Source organism: Phaenicophaeus curvirostris, chromosome 2 (genome assembly GCF_032191515.1).
Source record: "Phaenicophaeus curvirostris isolate KB17595 chromosome 2, BPBGC_Pcur_1.0, whole genome shotgun sequence".
Classification (NCBI taxonomy): Eukaryota; Metazoa; Chordata; class Aves; order Cuculiformes; family Cuculidae; genus Phaenicophaeus; species Phaenicophaeus curvirostris.
Genome location: NC_091393.1, coordinates 53,318,120 through 53,343,019, shown reverse-complemented (window position 1 = coordinate 53,343,019; position 24,900 = coordinate 53,318,120). Strand labels below are relative to the sequence as shown.

Below are 24,900 nucleotides of genomic sequence, written 5' to 3'. Positions count from 1 at the left end.
CAGTACTTGAGGTGGACCTGCAGGAAAGATGGGGAGGGGCTCTTAATCAGGGACTGCAGTGACCAGACAAGGGGGAATGGCTTTAAATGGGAAGGAGGAAGATTCAGATTAGAAATTAGGAACCTTTCTTCAAAGGTTAGTGGCTTGTGCTTGTTTTCACACAGATTAAGATGAATTCACAGCATCATTAATTAAGCTATGGAGAATTGGCCCTTCAGTTCTTTGAAAGAAAGGCTGATGATGATGTCCAAATCATTAGTTAGTATAGAATGGTATTTTTCTACTGAAGTCGGTGCAGCTATTTCAGTGTAAAACTAATATCTGGCTTGAATGCTGCGGAGTAAAGGGTGGTAGAAGGTGAGGAAAAATATGCAATTTAGTATTACCTATTGCATTGTTAAGAAGTGCAGCTTAGAAGCTTTCTTTGTTATAGTGAAACTGAACTCCTCTTGGATCAACTGATGAATACGAGTTGCATGCCTTTTGAAGGATCTTAGAGAGAGTCTTTGGTCCACAGAAGAATACTCCAATACTGTTGCTGTATTTGCAATAACAACAAAAACAAGAAGGTAGCAAAGTAAAGGGCTAAACTTGTACATTTTGTCTGTCTCCAGTTTTGCATCTTTTGAAATGGCTTTTTGAGAAGTATGTGTGAAAAAAGTTTGTCTTACTGTCATAAAGTATTACAGTGTAATTATTTTAATACTTTAGTGTTTATTGTATCTTATTGCATTATTTATTTGGATTGCTATATTAGAAGTCAAAAAGTATTTTAAATGGTAGTTCTTTCGATTTTATCTTCATAGGGTTTTTTAATCAGAGAAGCAAACATTTAGCTTGGGCTGAAAATGTTCAATACTTTTTCCTCCAGCCAAATTAAATTTTTTTCTCTAAAAACCACACAAAATTCTCAGTTACTTCAGTTTTCTTACTCTCTCTCTTCCCCCACTCCCCACCACATTTTAACACTTTTCTGCCTATGCAAAATTATTAAATGGCTCATTTAATAACTACATTTATAAAAAGTAGTTCTTAGAAAGTAAGAACATGACCAGTGTTAAAAAGTGTTGTGTTCATGAGCACATGAGTCTGTTACAGGGAGATGGAAACCTGGTTACTTGCTGCAAAGTGCCTTAAAGGGTTTGCAATTAAGTACACAGCATATACTGCTTTAAAACATATGTGTGTACAGATACACACGCATACGGTGCTACTGGGGAAAACTCAATCTATGCAAACACAGTGCAAATGACAACTGATGGCATGAGTTTCAAAAAGTTTGCTCCTGTAAAGGAGAAGGTGTAGATATGATTTGGGTGCTCAAGGCATCATTTCCAGAAGTAGTGACCATATTATTCTGGTGCTCAATTGCACTAGGTTTAAGTTGGAGTGGTATATTCCAGTCACTGAAAGACACTGTGTCAGCCAAGGTTTTCTTTATAAAGCTCAACATTGACTATAAACATAGTTCAGAAGCAAAAAGAGATTTTTCTGTCACTTTAGCACTGGCTTTCTAAGGAAATGCCACAAGATTCTGTATTCTTATATTGAATAATTATAAAAGGTCTTTCAAAAAGCATATTTTCTCCTCTTGGACTTTTATTATTTTTGATTTTTTTAATTATTTTTGATTTTTTCATATTGTATTTGTTTTTACCTCCATCGAGTGTTATTTTTGCAGTTTTATGGTATACTGATAGTTTACTGTATTCTCTTTGATCTTCTCCCTTTCAACTCTTTTCTTGGGTCTTTTTTATGTTTAAATAAAGTTTTCTTATTTTGCTTTATGTATCTCCATCTCTCAATTGGAAGCCTTTATTTTGCATTAGCAGGTAAGTGTTTGTAAATTATATAGTCACAAAGATTCTGGAATTTCCTACTGCTGAGCACAAAACATTTCAAATTCTTGCTTCAAAGGCTTTCAGGAACAAAGAAGCTTTTCTCAGACCACTAGCGAATCCACCAAGTTCAAATGAACTGTCTTTGCCAGCAGAGATGAACTAATAACAAAACAGCATAGTCTTGCAAGAGTAGCCAAATATGTTAGGGGAACAAACATATCCTTGACATCATAAGAAAAAAATCACAGTTTATCTCTTTAATAACCATCTTCAAGGGAAATTAATGCTACTTTGTCCTTTGTGCAGAACAGTAATTGGATTGTGTGTTTCAATTATATCTGGACAAAGGCCAGGATATTGAAATACTTCTAAATATTAGATTTTCTTGTCCAAAAATTAGATTTTATTGGCATTCTCTTTCCGAGATTTCTTCATTAAAAGCTTCATTAAGCATAAATCTTCCTTCCACACCGCAAAAAAACTGAATTATTTTAAAAGGGTCATTTAGAAATGTTGCCCTCCCCTTCTCCCACTGTTTATGCTGAGCAAAGAGTTACCTAGCGAGATCAGAAACCAACCTGCCTTACCTAGGATGGTTTTCAGCTAGTTGCTTGAACTCGTTGTCCCAGTTTGGCCTTCCATAGTAGGTCTTCTGTCTCAAACCAGTAATTACATCCATCTTATCGTCATAATGTAGGGCTATGTGAGTAGCCTAAAGGCAAATTTACAAGATAGTAATTTTAGAGTCAACAATGTATACTTCAAATAAGAGGGGAAAGCAATAATGCTACTTCATGATGAAAGAAAAGAGGAGAGGAGAGGAGAGGAGAGGAGAGGAGAGGAGAGGAGAGGAGAGGAGAGGAGAGGAGAGGAGAGGAGAGGAGAGGAGAGGAGAGGAGAGGAGAGGAGAGGAGAGGAGAGGAGAGGAGAGGAGAGGAGAGGAGAGGAGAGGAGAGGAGAGGAGAGGAGAGGAGAGGAGAGGAGAGGAGAGGAGAGGAGAGGAGAGGAGAGGAGAGGAGAGGAGAGGAGAGGAGAGGAGAGGAGAGGAGAGGAGAGGAGAGGAGAGGAGAGGAGAGGAGAGGAGAGGAGAGGAGAGGAGAGGAGAGGAGAGGAGAGGAGAGGAGAGGAGAGGAGAGGAGAGGAGAGGAGAGGAGAGGAGAGGAGAGGAGAGGAGAGGAGAGGAGAGGAGAGGAGAGGAGAGGAGAGGAGAGGAGAGGAGAGGAGAGGAGAGGAGAGGAGAGGAGAGGAGAGGAGAGGAGAGGAGAGGAGAGGAGAGGAGAGACGTACTCAGGAGTTTACAAAATGACTAAAAGTGTAAAAGAAATTTCCAAAAGTGCCTGAGACCACAAAGAAGTTAACCTTCTTGAGATGAAATGTTTGAAATCAGTTGGGATTAATTGCCTGTCTTTACTGGCCTGGGTGTAAGTGCCTCTGTGCTTTTACGGGCAGTTCTTAGATTCCAAAATCTTTTGTGAGCCTTTGAATATCTCACCCTATACACTTCCTTGATTGCAGATCTTGAAGTGACAGTACCATTTTAAAGGCTAAGCTGGAGTTTAGGAAAGAAAACAAAGTGTACTGGAATGGTTTGACATTAAATATTAGCAATTACATGCACCTTAAGTAAGTCCAAATAGAAAAGACAGTGGATGTACCAGCTTGGCAGGGGTAAAACCCTGAATGGTTTGACTGTTCTCCTCAGATGGGGGCATGTGTAGAAAGTGGATCAGCTTAAGTGAAGCACTGAACTAAGTGAGCTGCACACCTCCCAGTGCCAAGAAAACAAACCCTGATTTTCATGGGTATTTACTGTCTCTCAGCTCCTATGCTACACTCATTACTATGCTGTCTGAGTGCTTCCCAGGTGCATTTAAAAACAAAACAACTGTCTATCCTAATTGTGCTGCTATTGTGTAGAAGTAATATGCTTGTTTTCACTACAGACTATCTTCATTACTATCAGTGTCAAGAAATTACTTGAGGAAAGCTAAGTTAAAAAATGGGATTTGCATTTAGTTTAGGCCCTAGCATGAACTAGGCATCATTATCATCACTTGCAGAAGTGGTTGCTGAAATTTAGATCCATTTCCTGGGAATATTGTATATTTCTTATGCTAATGAGTCTTCCACGTTGTTTAACAACTCAATTATTCTGGTCAAGCACAGTTGTCACAGGAGGTCATGTTTCTAAAAAGGTTCTTCTTGTTAGTTTGAGCCAATGTCATAGAGGACTTGGAATAGTCTAAGAAAAACCTTGAAGTGTTTGGTGAGAATGGGAGGTTAGGAACTGCAAGATTTTTGTAATTGGTTACAGTAAAATTGTGCCACTAAGCAGATGGGCTATTTCTGTTCACATTAAGTGGAACTTTTCCAGGATTTTTGGTGCCAGCCCTTGTTATAGTTCACAGTATTGAAGTTGCCCAGGAATCTGATGGGCATTGTGAGGAGAAATAGGCTGAAGCATGATTTCTTGTTCAAGCAGTGGCAGACATGTGCCATATCTCCATATCTGTTTGACCATCTGATGCCAACATGGAATCTACAGAGAGCTCGAAGCATTAAGGAAACATTATGTCTGAGGAGTAAACAACTGCAGGTAGTGGAGGGTGCACTAGAAGCTGTAAGTTGCCCATCATTCTTGGGTTTAGCTTCACCTGCCACCTGGTCATCTGTATGGTGAGACAGGGAGATAACAGGGAGAATGTTGGTTTTGTTGTTTGCTAAAGGAAAAGTAGAGAAGCATCATCTAAATATTACTGGTGCTCAAGGTCAAGTTTTGAGGAGTGATGAGCTGGAATTTACTAAAGATAAGTAAGACCTATGAGCTGAGGGAACTTTGTGGATTTCTGAAGACAGTTGAGCTATTACCCAGCACAGTTTTCTGGCCTTGGTCAGAGTAGGAAAAGCGGACACTGAAAAGCATTCCTCTTCCCCCACAGCCCTTTAGAGGTGGAATGCTGGGGTGCTCCGGAAGCAAGAGCTGTACCAGTCTAGGCAGGGAGGCAGCACAGCTCCAGGGATGCTCCTGTGTCACCTAACTGGCAGCACAGGATAACAAGGCAGTGCTAACAGAAGACTGGATGATGGGGTTTGAAAAGAAGGAGACACCTCAGAAAAGTGCAGGGCACATGAATGGAGAGTCAGACATCCCAGGAAGAGTAGTTGTCTCCCTACCTAACCTCTGGCCTGATATTTGCCAAAGAGGAAAGTGGGAAGATGACAACAATTGAGAGATGAGGGCACCTTTGTGTTTTGTTAGGTTCCTCAACAGCTTCTTTCAGAACAGGTTTTGAGTACTGCCCTGTGATATTGGTACTGTACAGTGGTGGTTTTTAAGACTGCTGTATACCTCATGGTGGGAGTAGATTTTTCTAAATACAGCTTTGTGCATGTAACCTCATTACTTGACTGAAGCCCTAAGGAAAGCAGAAAGAAACAATGTTTTTTTTGTTGCAGCAGAGGCAGGAAGGCAACACCTCTATGAAATCTATTTTTTAATCACTACCAAACGTTCCTTCATTCAACAGAGACAGCAGGAAATAAAACAGCAGAGCAAAAAGTTTCCTGTGAGAGTTTTTCTGGAAGGTGCCTAACTGATTGCAGTGTCATCTGAGTGATCCATTAAAAATAAGAGGGAGAGAAAATCAACTCACCGGGGTCTAGATAAGAACTAAAGAAGTTGAATAGGATTGTCCCAGTCTAAGGATTAAGTGCCTCAAGTTGGGGTGATCCAATTAAATTGTAAGATCGTAAATTTGGAAATATATTTTCAAACAGTATGAGTTAGTCCATAGACTTTGTTGCCAAAAGGCAACACAGCAGGATTCAAAAGTGTACTGGACTTATATGTGAACAACAAAATTTATACTAAATAATAAGTGTAAACTAAACAAACTCTTTTTATACAACCCTCCATTTCAAAGACATGGACAAAAGTGTCCCTTCACAAGCTCTTGAAAGACTCTCAGCACTTTTCTGCAAAACATCTGGCAATCAGCACTACCCAAGACAAAATGTAGGCCTGGAAGGATTACTGGCTTGGTTTCTCCATTCCTGTTTTTCTAAATGTGAAATGGAAAGAGGTAGCTTAGTGTCTTTGTATGTACAGTTCTTCGTCTCTCTGCTTCATCCATCATTTATTATGTTCCTGTTCCATATGTTACCATACTGGAAAGGCAAGGTACATTAACTCAGACTTGTAAGAGTTACCTGACTTTCATTCCAGCCAGTAAGGAATATATGATAACTTAGAAAATCATTTTTCCCTTTTTCGGCCATTTTTGTTTCCAAACAGAACAGAAGATCAGCAAACCACTCAAATGCTGATGGGTCTCGACAAATCCAGTAAAAATAAACCTGTCAGGTAAAAGTAGAGAGATTTAACAAGAAGCAAACTTTCCATAAAACTGCCAAATGAATGGCTCAGCTCATTAACCACATACTGTGTGATTCTTCTCCACTGTAATCTTAAACATAATTACATATCATTTTGATCATGTAGTTTCTATCTTTTAAAAATTTCATTTTCTTCTTAAACATTGAGTGAATATATTAATGTGCTAGTGAAGACTGGCAATGTACAAGTTTCCCATCTCCCTCTGCCAGTGCATCTCAGCTTTGATTTATAATACCTAACCCTGCATTTCTTGCAAATAACATGACTATTCTTTGAATTTTGGGTTCTGTTTTTTGGGTTGCTTTTTTTCTTTTAGTTATGTTTTAAATGGAATTTAAATTTCATTCAGCACTGAAGAAAGGAATTCCTGTTTCTCAAGACCTTACATCATAAGTTAACAACTGATATGGTCAGAAGATACAAATGAGTTCTTCAAGTCAGATACCCTGTTTAAAACATGCTACAGAATATCCCTACTTCTTTTTAAATGTTTTTCATGCATTGGAGCGTATAATTTCTAGAGAAACACGAAACTGTAATTTTAAAGTTGCCAAAGGGGTAAAATTAACCACTGCCCCATGACTAGTTGTTGATTGGCTGAAAACCTCTTCTCTATGAAAAATTTACAGTTTTTCTAATCCAGATTTCTCTAATTTCATCTTCCATATGCTGGATCTTGGTTTAGTTGTCTATTGGATTGGAGAGCCTGTTATTAAAATTTTGTTCTCTAGGTAGAAATTAGAGGCTGGCATCAAGTCATCCTATAATACTCTCTATGGTAAACCAGATTCCTGAGATCGGTCACTGATAAGCTCATTTTCCATCCTTTCATCATCCCTATGACTGTTTCTAACTATTATTCTTCCTCTACTGCAGTCAGTCATAAAATGGAACAGTTTGGAGCTATTTGGTTTTGATTTTTATTTTTTAAAAGCTAATTTATTAGATTCTTGGCATAGGGTAATGCTTGCATGGGGAATAAAATCTTTCAAGCAAGATGGTTAGTCACTGTCTGCATGATGACGAGAGTCTCTATTTCAAGAGTCCTTGCTGTTGCACTTTCAACTGGATCAGGTGAGACTCCCCAAAACCCTTTTTCTGCTCAGTTCTTATAGCCATCTGGACCAGGAACCATTGTGACCATTCCAGCATGCGCATGATCTATTGTGATCTACTGTGATCTACTGTCTTAACTACATAGAAAGCATCTTCTAGCTAATTGTGTATAAAAGGCTGTCCTGTCTGATCAGGTCTGCAGGAACAGTTTCTGCTGGCCATTTGCAAATGTCTTTTCTGTGTCTAAGTTAATCAATTTTGCTTGCAGAGTCTCAAGACTGGTGCGATTCCTCTCCCAGGATCTTAATTAACACACTGAGACACAGAGTTGGCTTAGACACATCAGGAGGTGCCTTAGGGAGTCTTCAGGACAGTTGGAAATTCCCACCTAGAAACCTCCTCTATCAATGCTGTACTGCAAGGGGGTTGGGAGTACAGCCCACCCCCTGGCTTCAGCTTAGTCCCTTGTCTTGACCTGGTCCAGCTGTGCAGATGACTTAGACTGGGAGATCCTGCTCCACTCAGGGAATGAATGTCTGGGAGTCTGCCCAGGCACTACCCTGATGTTCAGCTGAACCGCAATTATAAGACAAATCTGATTTCAAGTCTTGTAACTCGAGTTCTATAGCTCTTGCCACACAACCCATCATTACTTTTGAACACAGGGCACCAGGCCTTGAGTGGAAAATGTAATTTTGAGTGTAATTATTTTTATAGTGCCTCAAAAAAAATAATTCACACACTTGGAAGAAGCCTAAAAATACACCATTTCAGATGCAAAACGAATGCCACAGAAGAGAATATATTAGTTTAAACAAAAGGATCATTGAAACTTGTTTTATTGTGGCTGAGATTTTTATCTTGTTGCAAAACCACTTAGTGTCCTCCAACCCATTTCTCTTTGTGCTCACCAGTCCCTCTGTCTTTTGTTATGCCTCAGTATCAAAGGTAAACTGGAAGGTCTGTCCCAAAGGCAATCACTGTGGGAGCCCCAATGGTATGGAAATTGTAGCCCCTTTCCTTAGGATCAATGTGGTAAAGATGCACATTAAACACTTATGAAGTGAAAAATCAGAGAAGAAACCAGAAAGCTATAAAGAGATTTTGCGAAAAGTTAATATACTATTAATAATTAATATTCTGTTAAGACGGTGGGAGAAAAATGTAACAGCATGCTTCACTGGAGATTTGGTGAAAGAGACTAACAGTAATTTGAGATGTTTCCTAGATCTGAGAGTACTGTAAAGGACCATCTGTGGTTTCTGTAAGAAATACAAATGAAGTATGATCCCAGGAAACAGAGATAAAGCGTTCAGGGCTAAGTAGGGTATTTTTGCAGCCTAGGAATAGGACTGTCTGCTGAACTTTAGTACCAGACATCTTGGCTGTTTTCTTTTTCCCTTCTGTTTAAATGTTTTACCTTAAATATAACCTGATTGTTTTACAGGGGGGTTGCTGCTGATTTACACTGTCATAGGTTATGAAGAAAAAGCAAGCCTACTGGCTTTGTAGTATTTAATTTTTTTGACCGACAACAGCATTCTTTTGAATTACTGAAACTATATTTATAGCCTTAACCTTTTTAGAGTCTTTTTGTTTCTGAGTCCTGAAGTCCTCACACGTTCCAGATTCTCAATACTTAAAAAATCAGGCCACTGAGTGCTGTCAATCTGTATTACACTGTGGCTGTTGATCTGTAGTGAGAAATTTCTTTCTCTAGCCTCTACTTGATCATCTTATTTCTCAAGTCTTTTCAGCAATTCATCTTATGGAAATGTATATTTAGTACACGTGTGTGGAGAGGAGGCGAGTGCATCTAGATGAATAATGAATTGTGCATAGGGTATCAACTGGGAACATGTGGGCAGGACTGGGAGCCAAGCACATTCAGGGAAGGGGGAAGCAAAGCTAGCTGATGAGTTGAGATGGTGTGGTCTTGGAAACGGGAGACTGGTTTCCAGAATATCAAGCTATGGAGCTTGAAGGAGTACTTTTAGCTGGTTACAGACCTAGCAACTGTAACAACCAGTCCAATTGGATAGGGTCAGACTACTTCTGGCACAGTCCTCTTGAGAAAGGATGTAGCTTTCTGAAGCTGCAGAAATTCCTTAAGCTCATCCCTGGTGTGGTTCCACTGAAGTGGTACCCATTGCATTGCCTCTGAGTTTCATATGTTAGAAGTGGAGAATATTTTCTGATTAAGAAAGATTGTCATTATAAGAAATCTTTTTGGATTATAGTCTTAGAAAGAAAAGAGGTAGTGGAGAAATATGGCCTATGAGTAAAAGGTCTCCTTTTCCCTTAGGTCTACATGGACTTATAGTATATAATGTTAAAGTAAATGGTGTTTACAAAGAAGTCTTCCTTTCTTTACACTGGCTGCCCATAGCATACAACAACATATTACACGTATAATTAAAATACAATGAAATCAATCCCTATTAAAACTATAGAATAAAGCCAGCATCAGTGCATTTCTATAATTAAACAGTTATTTTGAATCCTATCTTTTTTTCTTGTAAGCCTCATACTATTAACTGGCAGCAATTATTTAGGGCCCTTAAAAATCCGTTTTAGATTTATGCTTCATTAGTCTCCACCCACCCTACCTGCACTGACTGCATTCATCAGCTTGATGGCTTGCCCAAGTAAACTATCTTAGATTTTCCGAGTGCTCTTTTTACAAATTGAGTTAGATGCAGTACTGCTATTAATTGGATCTGTATGCAAGGTCTTGAGTAGCTGCTTATTTCTGTAATACTCTGTTCCCTTGTAATGCATGTGTATTTATCATTCAGTTTCCCATATCCTGAATTTTGTACAACAGACAAGAGCAAAAGCTTCCATATCTCTTTCCTGTAAGGTGAAAGAATATACTTCCATCATGTGGAAGGTCATTCATAATTATCTGTTGATAGCTATCTGTTACTCCCTGCTCTCTGAAGACAAAGGTAAGGTTGCAGCTCTGGGCAAAGCCAGCTTTTCACCAAAGGGGTGTAACAAGGCAGTGAAGGAGGGGATGCCCAGGGAGGCACCTTAATCCCTGACTCTTGCTACTCCTTCTTAGACATGACTCATCCCTGCAACACCCTTTTATACCTGCGCCTGGGAAGTTCCCTGCAAAGCCCTTCCTGTTCCTTAGTATATCACACCACCCTTGGGCTGTAATGTACCAAAATAGATCAGAGATCTTTCTTGGATGAATTAATTGATGCAGTGGGCTGTCACAGATAAGTTGCAGCTGTACCTGCACCTCAGGCTGTGCAGAGGACTGGGGTTTAGCAGCCTGCATGAGGCACTGGCTTAGAGCTAGGGTGGCAGCAAGCAGTCTTTCCTATAAATACAGGACAAGGCCCAAATTCATACCCCTAAGTTGGAAGCAAGAGTCCTAAATTGTTCTCAAACACATTTCAGAAAGGTGGTTACTTTTGACAGCAAAAAGAGCCCAGTGTTTAAAGTCTTTGGGAGAAGGTGCATTGTGCTGAAGGCTGTGGGCTGGGGTGGAGTGATTGGTTGCCCTCAAAGAAAGTGAAAGAGAATGTTTTTGTTTTCCTCACTGTATGTAGCTGAACTTACTCATACAACTTTCTGTGGCTGTCAAAGATCTACATGAGTTCACAAAGCAATTAGACAAATCCATGGCAGAAAATTCTGCTAAGGGATATTACATACAGAGATGCTGGTCTTGGATCAAGACATTACTGAACTGCAAGTTGCTCAAAGGCAGAAAGGTGTCCACTAAAGACATATCACCATGTGATTTTCTAGTCTATATACTTTTCTCTAGGTGTCCATTAACAACCACCATTGGAGACAGGATATTGGGCTAGATGGATCTTTGGTGACACTCAATAGAACCTTTCTTATACCCATATGTAGTATAAAAGAGAAAGTGTATGTTTGCTAGCACTATCATCTGATGGATCAGTCCAATTTCAGAAGGAACTGATCTGAAAAATGAGATTATTAATGTGAAAAAAGAGATCATTTTATGCATAACTAAAGCCAGCGGAAACTTTCCAGCCATGACTAGTAGTTGTGCCCTTCCTCATTGCAAAAAAACCCAAAAAAACCCAGAACCAGTTAGATAAATATGTGCTCTTTTTGATTTCCTGGGTTTTTTAAATTATACAGCTGCAGACATTATGGAAGCTATGAGTATTTATATCTCAACCATATGTGGGCAACACTAAAAAATATTAGTTCAATAAGCGTAATGATAGCTGTACTCAAATCAAAACGAAGTTGTTAAAAAAAAGAAAAACCTCTTATTTATTTCCTTAATAGACATTTCTATGGTACTCATCATGGCAGAGAGAGAGTGCTGAATACTTTGAGGAAGATTAAATTATTTGTAATTATATCACAAGTGGAAGCTTTTAACCAATGGGAAAAAAATGTGGAGCTACTCTGAGAGTAATCATTCTCACTAAGATGACTGCTAAATTTTTAAGTAATGCTGTGAACTTCACCAGCACCTTTCATCCAGGCTTTCACAATATTTTACAAACACCAATGAAATTTAGCCTCATAACACCTCTGAAAAATAAGCAACACTATTCCCACTGCACTAGTAAGGAAGCCAAGCTATAGAGAAAAGTCGTAGAAATCACAATACTTTTGTATTTCACAGGAATTCAGAAAAACTGAACTCTATAGCAGAAAACCGTGGCAGAAGGCACCATGCACTTATCTTTGCAGGCACACTTTCCCAAGATTCAACCTAAGCTGTGGATGAACACATGAGGTATACTATACTCTCAATTTATAGTTAAATTGCATTCATTTCCCCTTAAGATAACAACAGCAACGACAATAATAACAATTTTACTTGTATATGTATAGAATATTCATAGCGTAAATATGTAACATGTATACAGATAGTTGTAGCTCTCCTTCCAGTGGAAAAGATCATTCTGGTACAATGGTAGTGTTTACAATTACCCTTCTTTTCAGGTCTAGCATGTGTTTTCATTTTCATTTCCCTCCCTTCTCAGTGCTTTTTCTGCCTCAGAGATGCCTCCTGGCAATTTGAACCTGTCCTCAACTCCTCAGTTACTAAAATCCCAGCTGCTTATTCCATGGCAGCTTGTCATTAAGATGCCAGTTTTTACACCCTTTCATTTAAAAAGATCAGCCCCTTGGTCCTGCAATCAGCTTCATATGTACTGACCCTCTCAGAGGCCTGTCCACTGCAATGCAATTTCAACATCTGTCCTTAAATGTGAAATGTGAAATGTTGAATAGTTCCTGATTCAACTTTTACACTGGAAAATGAGCTAAAAGAAGCTGTGAGGTCCACAAGCTACCACTTGCCATGATGGACAGGAAAGAGAATATTTAATGATGATTTTTTTCCTGTTGCCTTTTTACCCCTTGCTCTACTTCACCCATTATCTCTTCTGCACCTATCCTCTCCCAGTTCTGCTTCACCTATTCTTAGCAGATGTGTAACTAGATAGGTTAGTAGATCAAAAGTGTTTTATCTTGATGCCATCCATGCCTTATAGACCTTATGAGACCTACAGCTGGGCAAGGAGAAAGTGCTGCCTTTCATTTCTGTCTGAGATGACCTTGCATTTTTTAATTTTTTTTTTTTGTAGGGAACAGGACTCATTTCTCTTCCAGCTCCCTAACTATCTGTCTAGCTTTGAGAGACATTCCACATTTATCTCCAATTGCTGCTGAAAATCAAGTCTTCAGCTTTTACTAAAAACACTGCAGCTACAGATACCTTCTTCCTCTGTAAATGACAGTGAATTCAAGAGACTGTATCCTACAACAGCTCATGAGGTAGCTGAAAAGCAAGTGACTGCTTCTGAAAGGTAGTTAAAGCACTCAAGTGAGGCTCCAGCTCTAAATTGTCTCTCTAAAGTGGAAAAATAGGCTCATTTGTTGAGCTTTTTGATAGAGTGATAAACTTTCCCACCTACCTTCTGTAGCACCAGTACTGCGTTAGGGCTGCAGCATTTGTACCAAACGGATTTTAAAATAGAGGCAAACGGCGTGGCTCCAATTCCTGCTGCAATGCACACACTCACTTTGTAGTGAAAGACGTCTGTGGTTGCAGAACCATATGGTCCATCCACGGCCAGTCTACGAAAGCAAGACATTTAGTCAAGGGTCAGTAACATTTAAAATGACAGAAAGGTTAAAATTTTTTGGGCTACAATCTTCAAAACTAAACAGCTGTTAAAATAAAAGACAAAAAATCATGTCAAAGCTGCACATGAATTAGCCATATGAACACATTTAATTTTCAGTGGGTGCCGTTTAACTGCAAACCAACTGTTATTTCTGAAATGAGAGGACAAGAGCACCCATGTGAGTCTGGGCCTGGCCATCTATTTAAGCATGCAATTGCAATTTTCTGGCTTTCTGAAATGTGATTAGTCATATAATTGCATGTCCAAATTTAGCTGTGGAATTTGCATATTTAATTATGAATTACTGAAAAGCATCCTGATTTAGAGCTTTATTTTCTGTATTGTATATATCAAAGTAAAGAGGAACAGATTGTATTAATCATTTATAAAAGTTCTTTAGATGCGTTAAAGTAATAAAAGAGAAAGCAAGGAAGAGGTCATAACATACAAGGGAACTACTGTTTTCTCAGCTCTTTCTAAAAATCAGTATTTCAGAAAAACATTTTTGGCAGTAATACTTTACTTTGTATCTGAAATAAAGGCAAAATGTGTAAGGAGAAACACTTGTTTATGTTACTGCCTCCTATAATCAATCTTGCTGATACTGTGGCATTCATTTTGGTCAAAATTAGAGATGAAAAATATTATTAAATGATCAGATTCATTCCTCTAGCAACATGTAATATAAATACACACAGTGCTTTAGAATGCTCTGTCCAGTCTATCTTTAAATAATTAAGTGCTCTGGAAGATGGTTTCACTATCTAACATCCAATCCTTCAGAAAAATTAATTTTTTCTTTCTTTCAGATTTTCTGTTGGTTTGTGCTCTTCATTGCATGATTTATCTTTAAATTTCAGCTTAAATACTGCAAACAAATATGTAGACATAGGAGAAATGAAATGTTTAACAGGAAAAGAGAAAGGGATCACTAAACAACTATACACGTAAATATAGGGACACAACATATCTGAATCCTTAGTGTTGCTTCTTAAAGTGTACCTGAAATCCTAGCAAGCATTTTCCCTTTCATTTGTACTTGTCACATGGTTCATTTTTATTTCAGTATTCCAAATGCCCTGCAAGTGTAATAGCAAATGAAACTTTTGGAAATCTAGGCTCAGATATAAATAAAATAAACTTTTTAAAAAATTTATGGATTTTATGCAGATTATTGCCCAGCCGTGTACTTCTTGAGCACTCAAAACGTCCTCCAAAATAAGGTTAATTTAGGGTACGTATGTAAACATGTACATACGTACCCTAAATCCTCAGGTGTTAGAGAGCCCATCATTGAGCTGAATGTCTTACTCGGTCATAGCTAGAGAGCTTAAGAAAGACTCAGAGAAGTAGGGAGAAGAAAGTGTGGAAACAGAAACTGCATTATATAACCCCTTCATTTGATCTAGAGAGGGCTCAGTAGTGTAGGAAGATAGTAAACAAAGTGACAAAAATTATTATATTTGCATTTGCCAAGGGAGGAGTAGAAAATGGGCTGTAGATTGTTTCTACCTGTGACTTGTATTGTCCCTATTCTTATTGTCAACCCACACAGTTTCATTAGAAAGAAGCATTATACTTTGGGAATGGCAGAGGAAGTATTTAGTTTTGGAAAAGTAACATTAGCAGATTCTTGTATTATTTCCTGAATTTAATTATATGCTGATCAGCGTGATAATGTAGTACTCCTGACTGTAGGAGAAGTTAGATTTTGGGACAATGTGCTAAAACAGCAATTGTGAGCCAAAATCCCAAAGAGGCATAATATGGAACTTGGTTATTTTCACAAGAATAGTCTGTTCTATGGTCTTATCTCTCAAATTGTCCGTAAATCACTACTAACTGTCTTTGTTACCTGTATAAATTCATATAAATTTTATTTTAGTCTTCCTTTAATAATTGCAATATACCTATTTTATTTGTAGAACTCTACCTTATCATTCAATTGCTACATGGCTTCTGTCTTCTACTCGGTTTCTGCTATATGTTATTTTTTAATATAATCACCAATTCGGTATTTATCTTCAGATATTGAAACCTATGAAAAAGACTTGGTTTTTGCTTTATTGCTTAACTATTGAAATAGTCTTTTTAATATACTGCAAGAAAGCAACTGAATGATGGCATTAGGCACCCTAACAAGATTAAAAAGAATAGTCTTTATACATGACAGTGCTGTTAATTTCAACCCTGCATTGTGGCAAACAATGTTTGATAACATTTTCCTCCCTCTCATTCTTTACACTGGCTGTCAGTCACTTCGGACCATTTTTGCTCCAGTTCTGCTGAAGCAGCATACTTCTCATTCCAGTTGCCTTTAACAAAGGCATGGGTTTCATTTCTAATTCTTATTAACTAATAGAATACAAAGTCTGGACCAGACTTTCTTCTCTGCCCCCACCTTCTAGCCTGCCTTTATAGCTAAAAGATGTCTGTAAGCTTTTTAGGAGGATCTTCTTTAGCATCCAAGTCCAATTAAATTATATAAACATAGTTTAAAATGTGCCTTTTGCTGTTCTGTTTTACTAGAATGCCCTCATCAAAAGCAATTTTCCAGGGGTAGATTTGTCCCTTCAGCCCCTGGCCCTTCACACTCCGCCAGAACTGAAAAAATCCCATGCCAGGCTCTTCTTGGCTGAAAATCTCCACTATGTCTGCAAGGAGCTGCATGGTTTGAATCCATTACATATATAGAGAGATGCTTAGCTGGTGTAAGTGCAGATGGTCCCATTAACTTCAGCAGAGCCCTGCTGACTTGCAACAATGACGCACCAACTTTTGCTTGGCTTAAGATGCCACAGATAAAGAATTTGAACACCAATAACCTTTATAAAGTGGAGCAGGGTTTAGACATCAGAAACAGAGTTAAGGGAAACTGCTGAAATGTAATAAGGCTCAGGCAGAAGTTTCTGGGTCCACAAAATATCTGAGTAACTGAAAGGAAAAAGCTGGAGGTTTGGATAGCAGGTGATGGGTGCCAATGGAGTATAAGCATACAGGCACAGAGCTAGCAGATATCTTCTTAAGCATCTGTCTTTCAAAATGGCTATCTTTCACTGTAGATACAGATGTTAGAGATTTAGATGATAGAAACAGACATATAGATATCAATATGAACTTTAAATCTTGAATTAGTCATCACATCTTCTTGGCAGCTGTTGGCCTAAGCTCATGACTGTGTTTATTTGTGGATTTTTTAGTGTAATGGCATGTTTATGGATCCAGAACCGTGACCTAATACTGTATCATAAAGAACACACAAGAAATTAATTAAAGTTAAAATGTAAACATTTATTTTAAAGTATAGAATTAACATTTCAAAATATAGCATTTGATATTCAAACCTTGGTAACATCCACAATTCCTTGAAAGTGTTTTCTTCAGCTCCAAAGGCCTTGAAGAGGGCTGCTGTCCAGTCCCCAATTACCCGTATATGAACACTGAAGAAGTCCTCCTCAGGGGCTGAGGTAAGGGTGAAAGGATGCCACTCCAGCTGTGAGACAGATGGGCACTGTAGAAATACATATTGACCAGGTCCCATTTTAAAGCCACGTTTCTTCATGTGGAGCTCCAGAACTCCAGAGGAATGAGTCACCACCTAAACAATAATAAAAGGACCTATTTTATTTTCCTTCAGAAGACTGTTTCCATTAGGTAACATTTGACTTTACAATCATTCCTGCTTGAGTTCAACTACAAGTTAGTGCAAATTGGGATGCACAGTAATTTTTAAAAGTCTTGCAGATTATGGCCTAAACTTCATGTTGCAGTGCTGTTTGCACCCAACAGCTTGAGAGTGAGCACAGTGTGTATCATGAGGCAGCTTGCTTTGTGAGTGTAAGAGGCAGAGGAAAGGTTCTAACAGCTCAACAATTTGTCAACTTTCTATTTTAGTAGAGCCTATGCTAAGGTATTCCTTAATAGACTGGAATAATTCCCCAGTTTTGTACTCACGTAACACAATTAACATGTATGGTATTATTGTTTGGAAATAAGAAAAAAAGCCCAGTGAGCTCAGTTCTAATGTACTTTTATTAAGACGTAATCTCAGTAAAGCAGCTAGTTTTATTTATCATATATAGTATACTGAGATTCTCAGATCACAGACACTCTGTGAAATCGGCAGCGAGACTCATCTGACATGCTTTTCCCTTCACACAAGATAAGCCTGTTTCTGATTGTGGGCTTGATATGTGTGGACTCATGCTTCAGTAGCAGCATTCCCCATCCATTCTGCTGTGAGTTAAATAGGCTCTTAGCACACAGAGATATTTACAACTGTGATAAATTGTTGCAGTGGTATTAATGAAGCTTTGACTATTTCTGCTAACTGATAAAATAACCCTTAATCTCATTGAGAGCCTCCAGATTTGAAAGTAAATACCGTGTTCTACTGAAGTAAAGTCCTGCAAAGGCACATCTCTGCCTTTTACTGCAATAGAACATGCCTATTATTTCAATAAAAAGAGAGATCGTCTGCACAGATCATCATTAATCAAGTTTGGCCCCATATAGAACATTCCTATAGACTTGCCATTGGAATAAAAACAAGACCTAAAATCAATACTTGACTGATACCATGGTAATGATGGAAGAGCTGCAAAAGCTAGGAGTGAAAAATGAGGCCATAATATAAAGGAGTTATCTACAAAAGATTAAAAATGTCATTGATGTAATTTTTTTTTTATAGATATGCAAGCTATGGGACATACCTTAGTAATAACCACTTCCTGTTGACATCTCCAAAATCTAATAATTCTTTCACAGATGTACAGCACCATGGGACTTAAAACCCACTTCCACGCCTGTAGAAAGTTGCATATTAAAAACCAACATTTATTTTAATTTCTAGAAAAATATTTTGCATTTCTGGTTTAAATAAGCAGGTAGCATAAAATGAAATTATTTATTTCTCTTCTGTAATTTTTTATTTCCCTTTCTCAAGGAAGTAATTCTGTTGCTACTGTAACAGTTCTGGCTTTCTTGTGGAGCAAACATATGGGACTCGTTCACAGACACACTCCAAATGCAATGCTAATATCTATCTGTATTCTGGCCAAGAAGAGTCCTTTAAAATCTTTTTCTACTAAAAGGGAAAGGGATTAATCTGTTTAGGTGTTAGTATAGATGTCATTGGACCTGAAGGCGTATAGATGCATACATTTATATAATATTATCCATAACATTAGTATTTTTTTCTCTTCAAAGTCTAAAATATTTCAGAAGGGTCAGATAGGAGTAGCTCTTATTGTCAGCTGTGAGCTTTCTAATACTACATGAGAAAACATTAAGTCCCAAATATTCAATTAGAGGAATGGTATCTATTTCCATTTAATCCATTAGTCAGCTCTATATCAATAAAAGTGGGTTTTTTTGATCTAGGATACTAAGCTGATCATACTTCAAGTCTTGAAGATGATTGCTCTGCTTGTACTTGCTAATCGTATGTGCTGATCACTATAACAATCAAAGATACTTGGTTATTCAAGTATACTAGCTGATGATTTTACTGGGTTGCACTGATAGCCAAGATAATTAAATGTAATTGAATCTTCATGACTGAAAAAAAAACCCCGAAAACCAAACCCAACCCTTTTCTTTTTCTGTAGGAGATCTTGTTTTATTTCCAGTTTTATTAATTACACAGCTTATTCTAGCAAACTGAATACTCCATAATTATGTGGCTTTAAAAATCTCCAAAGAGTAACTTTACTTGCTGAAACATTGACTTTGGCCACAAACTGGGTAGCAGGGGTTATAAAGTATCTTTTATGAGAAGTAAGCCATAAAATTATGTGGCTTCCTTAGAAAGTGCTAAGAGGATGGAGAGGCAATTTCCCAAGGTTAAGTCTCGAAAATTAAATTAAAAAAATGCATGATTTAATAATGGGAAGAAACCAGCCTAAGCCAGAAGATTCTTAGTTAAAGCAGAAACTCAACACATCCGTTGTCCCTAAATACTACAGGTGTCTCTGCACAGTGGGTAATCTCACATGTCTTGCATATATTTGCATATATCAAGACACAATAATGATGAGACCTGTTTTTCCTCCCTTCCATTTGCGCTATCTGTAAATAAAAGCACGTGACAGGAATGTTAAGGTTGCAAGCTACCCTGTGCAAGAGCTCAGCTGAGATTTCAGACATGCCATCGCTTCAGTGCAACAGAGCATTCAATACAAAATATCTTTTGGCTGGGTTGGGACACAGGACATCTACCAGGAGGAATGGTCTGCTAGGCAACACGGCTCCTGGCCAGCTAATCAGGGCATCTATATTCTTGCCTAGGTGGTGTTTCCTCCTGTAATGAGAATGAACTGAGATGGGACACCAATGGCTCAGGAGAGGCTGTGAGGATAGAAGTGGATGTCCCAGGTGCAACAGGAGTGCTTCATCATCCTCAGTAAGAGCCAGATCAGGCTCCTACCTGCTGAAATATGGGAGCAGAGGTGCAGATGTGGCATGACTGAGTGAGGGATTCTGCCATGGTAGCCTCCCCGGGGACCCATGGCCGGAAGGGTGTGCCTCCTGCTGTCACCTCATGCAATCCCAGCTGTGAACTGGGCTGCCCCTTCCCTGCTCAGTCACGTCTGCATGTCCCCCTGCCAGAGCTGTGCAAGCCTCTCCATGGCTTTTTAGCCCCTGAATGAATTTGTGCTAACTGTCATGCCTAGCAGGTATTACACCATAGAACGTTATCCATCCAGCAAAACACTGTTCTTATAGATGATCTATATGCCATATGGTATTATCACAGTTAATTTAAAGCAATGTGACTTCACATGTGTGGCTCTGGATATGCAGGAAAGTGTGGCAAAATAGGTTTAACACAGAGAAGTAGAGGTTCTCTCCAGTTAGCTTTATGATAATGAATGTCGAGACATGCTATTGGAAGCAAGCTTATGTCTGTATTCATGGTGTGTAGCCATGTATTGATTTTTATGGAGACATTGTAGCTGAAATTCTCATTAATATGCAGGTTGGATAGTGGCTAACAATAGTTTAGTTGAAGAAAAAATCTATGTCAGCCACTAAAAGAGCTACAAGACACTAAATGTTAGGTTTTTATCCTTTATTTTAAGATTTCCTTTGGTCTATTTTCTCTTTCTGGAAGAAACAACTAGAACTTGCATATGAGCAAGCTAAATCTTGAGCTGTAAATGTTAAATGATTTTGTTTGGATGCTAGACATCTGACATACTGTACAAGTCTGCTACTTAATTACCCCCTGTGGATTTGCAATCTTGTTGCAGCAAAACCACTTTTCCGTGGAACATTTTTCCTGCCTTTTGCCTACCCATTCATAATTCATTGTTTCAAATTCTCTCCTTTTTACCTGACTTAAGACATCAAGGCTGGACAGTATGAAGCATGTGCCCTAAAGCAAGGACATAATTTTATCTCCAGCTTATTCTCCCTTGGTATTTAGACCATCCATATTAAAGAACTATTAGTTAAAATAATAATATTAATTTGCATCCCTAGCTTTACTGTTGCATTGTAGTTTCTGTATCTCTACCCTCATAAGATTTTCACTTGGAGGCTTTGTTTGTGCAATGAACATATAAAGGATATCAGTGACACTGAATAATTAAAAATAAATGTACACAACAGATTTAAATAGGCTACATTTCTGAAATCCATACCCTTCAAAGAGAGTGTTGCCTAACTAAAGGATCTTCCAGAAATAAAAATTACTATTAACGACACCAAAATTTTATACATTGCTCTTCATCTGTACCTGTCTATACTGATTATATGGGAGATTGTGATCACTATCTTAATGCACAGGGAGAGAAACAGAAATGTGAAACTACTCTCTCAATATGACACTAAGTACCACTCACTAGTATACACTCCAGCCCATGGCTCCCTAAGACATTTGGCCTCCCAAGGAAGGATAGAAAGTTAAAATCAGAATACAAGCATCACTCTTACCACAGGTTTGTTTCCAGAAAACTGAGGCAAAGGGCACTGAGTGGCATTCTCCCATTCCAAGTAGTGATCTTTACAGTAGGTGACATTGTGAAGCTGCAGACTCTGAGACGTCTGACCTCGGACAAGCTGACTTAAAATAAAAGTGTTTATCGGTGATATACTTCTTTGCAAGGTTCCTGTGTGCCTGTAGGTTTTGTGCTAATAGTTGAATGCAGATTTGGAGGTAATTGAAAGTACAAGTACTGGCTGTTTCAACTCTATTCTGCTCTCTTGTTCAAATTACCTTCCCTTTAGCTTTGCCATGACTTTGACCAAATGCAAGAAATGTGTTGTAGTATCGGTATACATAAATGCAGCCAAAGGGTGGAGAGTCCTTGCATAGAAAATAGACATTTTGCTGTTTGTGACAAAATTAGAATGATTTCCAAGTTCTTTGGAGCAGATACTTTGACCTCTGTATATAAGCATCTGGTTTTGTTTAGAAGAATAATAATAAAATTTAATAGTGACAGACCTCTTTCCTTTGCTGCTTTCTAAACGCATTTTTAAAAGGTGCAAATAAAGTTGGAGGACTGTAATTAGATGTGTACTCTCTAAACATATTAAATTCTAGCTTCTTTACTTCAGAGAATGTTAATGCATATTTTTCCCAAACATATCAGTCTTGACTATTCAGTTTAAATGGGTTTCAGCTGGTGTTGATTATGGGTGGAGAAAGATGGTTTTTATGGGGAAATCCTGTTTCTTTCATTGTGTGTCTGAATTTTCTCTTCCATACTTACTTTGGCTCTACAACACTAGCCTGTCTTGCCTGCTACTTGAATAAGAGATAAGGAGATAAGAAGCACTGCCTTTTTCTGTGTGGCAGTGACATCAGCTGGCAACAGTTCAGATAGAAAGATAGAAAAGGTGGTAGACTGGAGTGAGTTTTATGGAGTAGTAGCAGGGATGTGTTGGGGCAGCAGAGAGTTGCTGTGTTGCACCACACTCCCAGACTGGAATAAGGGGCATGCTCCTTGAATTCTGTCCATAGGGCTATTAAATAAGTGTCCCATTTTCAGGGAAGTCTCTTGCTGAGGAGTGTTGGTCAATTGGCTAGGCAGACAGAGCTTACAAAGCTAAAGGTTTAAAGGGTTCATTATAGTTCATTATAGTTGTTTGAAATTAGATTGTGAAAGTTTTGCCAGACAGAGAGAGGGGAAGGGGGGCAATTGTAATCAGGCTGGGATATAGTTTACAGCATTTGTTGGCAGCTGTGCTTCTGAAACTTGGGACTAATTAACTGGGCTAATTTCAGGAACACTCAAAGCCAAACTGAATGTGGCAAGGAAAAAGGTGAGAAAAGTAACACACAACAAAACATCATACAGGCCTGTTCCCTGTCCCATGGTAATGCCATGTACCTCTAGGGAACAGGCACACATAACTATGGGCTAAGAAGATCCCTGTGTCAAACAGTAGTGGTCTGAACATACTTTAGAGGTATGCAACAACATTTGAATGTTTTCTAAAACAGACACAAGAACTGTATTGTGAAAACACAAGTGACTGTCCTGAGATCTGAGAAGATTTACAACAGCCTGAAGCCATGTGTGTGTTAGGTAGCCAGCAGGCAAAGATGTACAGAGCAAAGCAGTCTTCATTGAGAGTCTTGCACTGTAGATGTTTGAGGGTTACCTAGGCTTAGGACTAAGTCTGGCTTGGTCCTGTGAATTGATCACTTGTTAGTGCTTGGCACACAAAGGTGTGTTCCTCTCAGTGTAGTTTCATCCCAAAACACTGTGTTATGCAGCCCAAGATTATGTCATGGTATTAACCAAAACACAGGAGGTGATGAGGACCACAAGATTTGCATCAAAACTGAACTCCCTATCTAAATTTAAATGTGAGTGTAGATGCTCCAATGCAGGAGCTATTGCAAAGAAATTAGGAAAGGAAATCTGGGGAGGCACATGAAAGAAGAAGCAGAAGATGTCACTACATCTAGAAACAGAAAATGAAATGTTTTCTGCAGTAGGCACCTTTTTTGCTGTCATTCTGCATCAACAGGGTATTTATCATTTCTTGAACTTCCCCAACCCTGCTGTCTCCCAGTGGGAGAACCACAACCAACAGGATAGACCTTCCTTTTATGGTGGGGAACAATCAGTGACCTGACAGTCATGCCTCTCTGTAAATGCCACCTGACTAGGCTAGTCATGAACTTGAGTTGTTTGTTACTGTAGTAATTTAAACCTAATTCATAGTATAGTGCCTATTTCTCTATGGTGAGTAAACCTGGGGTTCTTTTCCTTATAGAGAAGGAAGGGCAAAATCACTTTACATTTATGAATGTAGAGAAGAATGGGCACAAGGGCATTCACCATCAGGTAGCTGACACGCTAAAAGCTTGTAATGCTTGTACAAGGTCGGTCACAAAATGCCTTACAAGAGCTATAAGTATAAGGTCTATCCTTTATTACTTTGAACCCACAAAGATCTGATTCCTTATTTGCAATCTCATCAGTTCTCAGGGATGGAAATTCATTTGTAGTGATGCATTGATAAGGTCCAGATTGTAAGATGGTATAGGAGTGGTTGAAAACACTAAACTAAACTTTTAGTCCTCAGAAAAGTGGTGTGGTTTAATTTCAAAACACTTTCAGTCTGCAATCTGTCTCCAAGCAAAGATCCCAGCAGCTAGGTAATAAAAAAGCACAGGCTTATACATTTGGATCATGTTTCATCTCCAACTGTGTACATGTACCCCGTGTAGTTCATGCAAACACTTACCCCATGCCATGGATTATTAAACCAATAAAGAAAACCACGAAGAGATGATGGGTAAACCAGAACACCTCATAGCATGATCTTCTGATGAGTTCAGTCGATGAAGTCATAATCAGAATTAAAGCCACTGTTATCACAACTCCAGTTACTCCAGCTATAGTGGCTAGTACCTCTCCTATTGTGTTCTAGAATAAGAATACATTATTAGCATTAGCATTAACATTAGTATTAGCAACCATTGTTATAATTGTTATTTTTATTGCTACTTCTGTTACTTTTACTATTGTTACTGTTGCTACTATAACATGTGAAACCAAAATCTATTTTCAGCATAGGAACAAAACCAGAAGAAGGCATGGGGGCAAGACAACTTCCATTTTGCCACAGAAAAGCATGGAAAAACATCCCTCTGTTCTATTTCCACTCAAGCTTATCTGAGACAGATTTGTAAATGTTTGCTGCCACTTATATGTTTCAGGAATTGAAAGGAGGGAATTCAACAGTCTCATTAGTACTTTTATCTATTCTGCTTATGTAAAAGTATCTCAGAAAAAAAAGAAAATTATTAGAGAAAAGAGAAGATTAAACCTAGAGATGTAATAAGCAATACAGCAATAGAAAACAGCTTATTCATGTAAGTGTGATAAAATGAAGTGCTAAGACATCCACAACCATAAAGGTGTGTGGCTTTTTTTGTGCTTATTTTATTTCAAAGTTTGTGGGTTTTCAGCAGCCCTGAAATGGCGTATTAAAA

General features: G+C 38.4%; 1 protein-coding gene across 1 annotated transcript in view; it reads right to left on the bottom strand.

Annotated features, from left to right (window-relative positions):
- Positions 1-411: 411 nt before the first annotated feature.
- Positions 412-24,900, bottom strand: part of NOX3 (NADPH oxidase 3) — a 39,097-nt gene continuing 14,608 nt past the window's right edge. The window contains exons 6-13 of the mRNA XM_069850982.1: positions 24,150-24,331; positions 21,378-21,507; positions 18,152-18,244; positions 16,784-17,037; positions 13,227-13,389; positions 6,051-6,197; positions 2,429-2,553; positions 412-538 (exon numbers count right to left, since the gene is read on the bottom strand). Coding sequence (XP_069707083.1) covers positions 412-538; positions 2,429-2,553; positions 6,051-6,197; positions 13,227-13,389; positions 16,784-17,037; positions 18,152-18,244; positions 21,378-21,507; positions 24,150-24,331 — 1,221 coding nt within the window. The remainder of the gene's footprint in view (positions 539-2,428; positions 2,554-6,050; positions 6,198-13,226; positions 13,390-16,783; positions 17,038-18,151; positions 18,245-21,377; positions 21,508-24,149; positions 24,332-24,900) is intronic.